At 40.1% G+C, this 7,205-nt stretch overlaps 2 protein-coding genes across 6 annotated transcripts in view; one reads left to right on the top strand and one right to left on the bottom strand.

Annotated features, from left to right (window-relative positions):
• The window catches only part of LOC101855966 (inosine triphosphate pyrophosphatase), a 6,501-nt gene extending 5,907 nt beyond the window's left edge, over positions 1 to 594 (bottom strand). For 2 of the 4 annotated variants that reach the window (XM_035971452.1, XM_005104837.3), the window contains exon 1: positions 536 to 565. The gene's annotated coding sequence lies outside the window, so the exon portion shown is untranslated. The other 2 variants (XM_005104839.3, XM_005104841.3) reach the window with 2 other exon arrangements.
• A 71-nt stretch (positions 595 to 665) lies between these two features.
• Positions 666 to 7,205, top strand: part of LOC101856979 (HBS1-like protein) — a 28,651-nt gene continuing 22,111 nt past the window's right edge. For both annotated transcript variants that reach the window (XM_005104843.3, XM_005104845.3), the window contains exons 1-3: positions 666 to 854; positions 4,891 to 4,959; positions 5,982 to 6,152. In XM_005104843.3, the coding sequence (XP_005104900.1) occupies positions 812 to 854; positions 4,891 to 4,959; positions 5,982 to 6,152 (283 nt within the window). In that variant the 5' untranslated portion in view covers positions 666 to 811. The remainder of the gene's footprint in view (positions 855 to 4,890; positions 4,960 to 5,981; positions 6,153 to 7,205) is intronic.

Consider the following 7,205-nt stretch of genomic DNA (forward strand, 5'->3'; position numbering starts at 1 on the left):
ACACACACACACACACACACACACACTCCCCCTCTCACTCTCTCTGTTTCTTTGCAAGTGACCTCGCTGAATCTGAGCTTGCTCATTCAAGTGTTCGTTGAAACCGGGTAAAAAAAAAAAAAAGATTTAATGAATAAAAAAAAGGAGACCCATAAAAACAACAAACTCCCTCCGGTGGAATCCATCTCCTTTAATTGAATTTGAATCCGATTTCCACTAGCCTATACACCTATACACTATACAGATGTGCATAATTATTATAATTTTTATCAACATTCAGAATAGGCCTACAACTTTCGACAAAATATTTTGTGAGTACAAATAAATCTAACTTACAGATGAGATTTAGTGGATTAAAACAACAACAACAACAACAACAAAAAGACAAAGAATAAACGCGTTTTAGCCTAGCCTACTCGTACTCGATCGAACTTAAACGCATTACACTCAAGGAGTTTAGAACTACTTTTAATCTCCTTGATTACACTACACCACAGAATTCTATACTTAGTGTAGAATTCTGTGCACTACACACTTCTCCGTTTCGGGTTTCGCTGTTGAAAACGAAAGCGGAAGTCATAAGCAGCGCTAGCTTCTTTTAATTCGTCAATGCACGGAACACGCTTTCTAGCCTACTTTTACATTCGTTCGGCCATTTTCTTTAGGATACTTCCGGTTCAATGTTTCCTCATCTTGGTCTTGGTGGAATGCTGCGTCAACAAAGCATTCTCTTGTCGTATTTGACGCGGGACGAAAACATGTGATATTATCTTTTGCGTATAAACTGATGTAACAGTAATAGGGCTCCAGGATGTCTCGGCATAGAATAGTGCGTTCTATGAATTACGAAGATGGTGAGTTCCTATCTGCAACAAAAGATACCATATTTTTTAGTAGGAATTGATTTCGTCGTGTGTTTGAGTTTGTTGACAAGTTTGCCCGCCTTCCTTCTCCACCCCAGACATGTGATTAAACGTAGAAAGACGCAAACTATTTTTAGGGGTAGAATCTAGGGCTTCGGCTGGATTGTACTTTACCGGACCACCCGTCTCGGTCCGTGATTACTACGCACACCTAGCCTAACTACGCTCTCATGTCATAGTCATAGTACTCTGCGTGCGGACAAAAGGTAGTTCCGCGGGCGACTTCGCTCACGCACAGCGCAAGCCAGCGGCAACTGGCGAGGCGAGGTGAGCGAGAGTTGGTGGTTGAGAGTGGGCAGGGGATTTAACTTTGGGGAACCACTGTGTATCATACCAACAGTGGGGAGGGGGAGGGGGGTTCAGGGGGGCTTGCCCCCCTGGAAACTATAATAAAGAAAACACACAAAAATGTGAAACAATAACATGAGCGGACAGTCGTGTTTACATATCAATGTAACAACAGTGGGGGGAGGGGGGGTTTCAGGGGGGCTAGCCCCCCTGGCAACAATAATTTAAAGACACTGACACACACATATTATAAACAATAACATGAGTATGAGCGGACAATCGGGGTAGATACTCGCCAAGTCGCGAGCAGGGCCGAGGGGGTTGCAATTATGCAAATGAGCTCTCGTGTGCATCTTTAGCCCTCCATTGTACTTTGCCGGACCAGGAGTAGGCCTAGGCCAGGCCAGCAGAGTTGCGAGCAAATAAGAATAGTGGACCACGTGATTAGATTGACCAATTAGCCTCAAGATGTCAGGGTCATGGGTCAAAGGGCACGGTGGCACGGTCGTGATGACTGAAAAACCCGGTAAGAGACGTCAGTCGATTGCTGGCAGTTGAAGAGTGAGGACGTAGAAAACTCAGTAGGAGAGTGAGTAGGGGAGCTACGAAGAATAAACGAAGAATAGCGGGCCACTAGTAGTGCCACTAGGCACCAGGGGCGCCATAGCGAAAGTAGTTCCGACCGGTGGTCCGGTAAAGTACAATCTTACCGAATCTAGCGTCAATTGCCACCGAGTGACACGGTGGCAATTGACAAAAATAGACCTTTTGTCAATTGCCACCGAGTGAAGTGGTGTCAAGTCTCAAAACAACACTATCTATATCTAGTCTAGATCTATATTTAGATCTAGAGTAATATTACCGGTTCGGTCAAAATAAGGACGAAAACAGGCACGTCGACTTTAAAGCTTTATATCTCCTATCTGCCTTGCCCTAGAGCCTAGAGACAAACCGAAACCAGCTACAGGAAGTCATGTGATTGGATGACCCCAGGAATGACCTGTTTCAGCTTGTTCTCATGTTTGAGGCCCTTACTGGGTGCAAAAGTGACGCCCGATTTATTTACGAGTTCGGTCGCATTTTTTTGGTTTTCTCATGGATTCGGGCAGTATTTTGACATTCGGTCATTTTTAATTATTATCACATTTGTTTCTTTGCAAGCTTAATAACATGATTTTTAATGTTTGTTATCAACACTTGGACACAATGATAGTTTGTCTAAAGTGGTATTCACCATTTATAGCTATTTTAATGAGTATGTATCTGACCCACTCTACTACGTGGTATCTGACTCTGACTCTACTACTACACTGGCATCTGGCTCACTCAACTACACTGGCTGGTATCTGACTCTGCTACACTGATATCCGACTGTATTACACACTGGTATCTGACTCTATTACACTGGTGTCTGACTGAGTTAATATGCTGTATCTGACTCTATTATTTAAATTATGCACAAGTTCTTTATTCTTTGTTATATAACCATTGGCTCTATATTATCTTATGTGCCCGAAGGATGAGAAACTACGGATTTTATGTTACAATCCGGGCACCCCCCCTTTGGGCAAAAACGGCGAGACTAAACGGCAAATTCTCTTTCATCCTTGACAGGGCCTCATATGCAAATAACTCTCCAGCCTTCAGAGTCTACCAAAACGTAGAATCTAGGTCACAGGCGCCTTCATCCACAACCAATGTTAACTCTTCCGGGGAAAGAGCTTCACACTGTTTTGCTCAGTTGATGAAGAAAAAGCTGTCTGAAGGACTATTTTTAGCAAAATATCGCCGTAACTGTTGTTTCAACGAAAGTAAGGGAGGTTGCCATAAGTTTGTGTGCCACTCTTTTGGGGCTAGATTTGAAAACAAAGATTTAAACGATCTTTTTGTACTCCAGTGCCCGACAGCAATAAAAAAACGTGCTGCCCAAACCGGTACGATTACTCTAGATCTAGATTAGATCTATCTTTAGCAATACATGATAATGTGTGTCTAATGGGTCAATTTGTTCTCAACTAATTTCATTGGACGAGCATCTAGTCTAGAGCTACGTTACCAACTTGGCGTGTTTTCAATTAGACGTAGGCCTAGTACTACAAGTAACCTAAGGTTCGGGCACGTTTTCACTGATGTCAGTTAGCCAAAAGCAGGTAAAAATGATAATATAGAGGTAAATAGGGGATTTACAGCAGACACCTTATTCATTAGAAATGTAACCTGTTTTCAACAACAGCACGTGATTTAAATGTAAGCTTAAAAAGCAAGGTCCAACAGACAAGTGAGTGCTTTCGATACTCAAATGCAGACATATGGCTGTCATGGAATGAAATCTACAAGTTTTTACACCCCGAAATAAATGGGCAGGGTGGTATCAGTGTCCCAAAAAGATTACTGTAAATCATTTATTTTGGTGATCGTGTATATGCACCCAAAGAGCGGTTTTTAATATAAGGCCCAAATAGAGGCTCTTTTTTTTTACTGGATGATTTAAAAAAAAACAACACTTTTATTTAGTTGCTGGCCTGTAGAGTGCCATGCAAAGTTTTATTTGCATAGATAATTAATACGTGAGTTAGATTTTTTAACTTGGGCAGAAAGTGAACAAACTATTTTTTAAATTTGCAGAGGGGCATAATTTCAGACATGTAAATGTTCCGGTTGCAATTTTGATTTAGACTCAAATTTTTTCCGACCAAACGTCTCTGGTCGACAAACTTTTTCTAATCTAGTAAAATTTACTATTTTGGCAATATAAGTACGGAAATGCAGAGTAGGATAAAGGCGACGCATTTCCTGCCGCCGGATGCCTCACAATCCTGAAGCCCGTGGATCTCAATATTTGGGTAGGCCTAAGTGATACCCAGTTGATTTACTATCTGTTTTCAAAAGACAATATAGATATTCTTTTTGGTCTGATATTTTACTTTTCAAAGCTGAAAATGCCTCCAGATGGCTGTTTAGAAGCCTTAATTTTTTCAAAATTTTATAAGGAGCATGCCCCCGGAAATCCCTTGCTAGGCCTCACGCCTGCTGCGCTTGGATGCAATTATTATTATTAGAAGGGCCACTTACACATCCTGATAATTTTTCTCAAAATGCCTCAGTTCAGAAAATAATGAGAACACCATTCTTTGCTTTCCAATTCAGTAAAAAGAACCCTAGATTATGGATTCACTTTTTTATATAAAAATCTATCTATATGTATATTATACATACAACCTTTTCAAGGGCTACAAACTGTATCATGCTATCGTAACACCTGATTAGGCTCTTTGCAGATTGCAGTAGCTAGCAGTTTGCATGGATTGTTGAATCAAGTAATATGGGTGATGTTAATAAATTTTAAGACTGCCCTTTCATGAAAGTATATGTGGGTGGGTGGGTGGGGTTGGTCAAATATCTTAGGACTTAATACTTTTATGGAAGTGAAGAGGGGATGGACTGAAAAAAAAAGAAGCAGTCAACAAAGTGTCTGTCATGAACCTTTATTAAAAACAAATTCCTATAAACATTAAGTGGGGAACAATACTTTTGGAACATGGGAACATTTTTCCCTTGTTTGGAATCTTCATTTTTAAAATGATCGTGACATTTGTTTGTGCGCTACTATCTTCAGCTTCAAAGCGTAACTATTACCAAATAGGGTATGAGAATTATTTTCCTGAATTTTTTCTTTCAGAGTATTATGACGAAGATGAAGAGTACTCAAGATCTGTTGAGGACAATTACTGTATATCCCCTTCTACAGGTCAGTCTATTTTTTTGGCATCATATTGTGCATCATAATGTGCTTGAGGTCAGGATGTCCTTTTTTTTACAAGCCTATATATTCATCTATTTCACTACTATGTATACATAATATAATATATTTCATGGCCAGGGGATGACTATGTTGTACAAGTGACCAACATACTGTGTTCTGATCAGGGTTTGGAAGTCTTTTTTTTTCTTCTGTTCTTCCAGTGTATTTAAATTTATCTTTTTGGACCAATAAATTTATTGCCTAAACTTTTGAGAAATTCAGAAACCTGCATCAACTTTTGTTTTCAAGTTGCAGCGTTTCACTTTATTATGGTTTGATGCTGAATTGTAACAGTGCAGGGCTAGTATTGTTTTGTTTGTGCCCTTTAGGGGACATTTCAGAACTTAAAATGTGTTTAAGGAGTTTCTCAGTTCTTGCCCAGCTTAGATCTATAGGTCCTGTGGGTCTATCATTGATAAACAGTCTATATGTTCGTGGTGTGGTCTCTTGTATAATGACCCTGTGCTTGTCTTTTAAAGGACATAGCAGACACATGTGTCTAATCAGCAGTAGACAAAAGGCAATGTCGCCGCATATTTCAAATACATATTAGGAACAGGGTACTTTCATAGTATGGCCTGTTCCTTTTTCACCTTTTAAAGTTTCAGAAAAAGAAAATGGAATGGAGAATTTAGAATTTTACTATTTATATTTTATAAATGTAAACTATTTATAAAACTGAAATTTTGCCATGAAGTTTGTAGCTGCAACTGTTCTCAATGTAAAAAACTAAGTTGTGTTGTGTTCCAATGTGAAAACTGACCATATGTGAGCACTTTGTAAAACTCTGTAAACTTACCAAAGCTAAGAATTGAAAAAGCTGTGTCAATAACAAAGTTTGTTTTTGTTTTTTTAAGTAAGTGCCCCAAAGCAAGTGTGTCTTCCAGCATTGTCGAATAAAATAGAGTGCACATCCTCATTATGTTAGAAGGGTAAATTATACCAATTTTGTGACTTCTTTTGTGCAGCCGCTCAGTTCACATGGAATCGAGAGAAAAATCTGGACTTCTCAGCGTACATGGGAGAGGAATCGGTTATTGATGAAGAGGAGGAGGAGGAAGATGATGGAAATTCCACTCGTGGTAGTTTGAGTGACTCTGCTTCTAGTACACGGCCGCTTTTGTCTGATGAAGATCAAGGTAAAGAATTAGCATAAGAATATATAATATGTTCTTTTTCAAGTATTGTCAGTTGTTTTACTTTGGATCTTTTATCTCTTTACTCTGTTTAATCACATGTCTGTCCATTTTGATGTGTTTTTAAGACTCTCCACCTATTTGGCTTTGTCATATCAGAGATTTACTTTTATTACAGAGGTCCTACCTCTGAAATAACCTTACAATGTTGAAAGGGGCTTTAATCCTCTGTGCTGTTTCACAATTTTACAATTACATGCATGTGTGTGTCTCATTACTTACAGTATGTCAAGGACTCTTTTCTTTTGACAAAAATTTGTTTTAATGCCTGATAGACCTGCATGTTTGCCGACAATCGTCTGAAATCCGACAATCGCGACGTGACCCGCGAGGCGGCCGATGCTATCGCTAGGCCCACCTGTATCCTGTCCTCAGAGGAATTCGCGCGCGCAACTTTTGCCGTCAGAGCAACTTTTGCGCAACTTTTACCATTTTCGTGAATTCGCGAATTTTAGCCAATTTCCCGCTAAATTTGGGAAAATACTAATAAATTGTCATTAAAAACACCGAAATTTTCTTCCACAACTAAAAATGACGACGCCAAGGGGGACAATTCGCTCCTTTTTGCTCTACGGGGTGCCCGCCGTCGCCACCCACTACCCAGTGACCCGAACCGGGTCGGGTCGGGATGATCGCCCGTCTCGTCGCCTGAAAACAACGTGTTTGTTTTGAAACAACGAGTCGGGTGCGATCGACTTGTGCCACGATGGCTGCTTTGCATCATAATCTGACGAGCAAACCGACCCAATAGTCTTGTTTGGACTGAATCATCTTCTAGTCTAGCTAGATCTAGATCTAGAGTAATTGTAAACACGGTCGTCTGATTACTTAGATTGCTTGGTTCCATAGCACCAGGTAGATCTAGTATAAAAATTTGCGAAAGACTAAATCTTAGGCTAGGAGGCTAATCTAGACATGGGTCGATTCATCCAGACAATCTCTAAAGGCTAAAGGGGACGTTCAAATAATATCTTACGCCTGGAAAAAAGGGGGGAG

Source organism: Aplysia californica, unplaced genomic scaffold (genome assembly GCF_000002075.1).
Source record: "Aplysia californica isolate F4 #8 unplaced genomic scaffold, AplCal3.0 scaffold00438, whole genome shotgun sequence".
NCBI classification, from domain to species: domain Eukaryota; kingdom Metazoa; phylum Mollusca; class Gastropoda; order Aplysiida; family Aplysiidae; genus Aplysia; species Aplysia californica.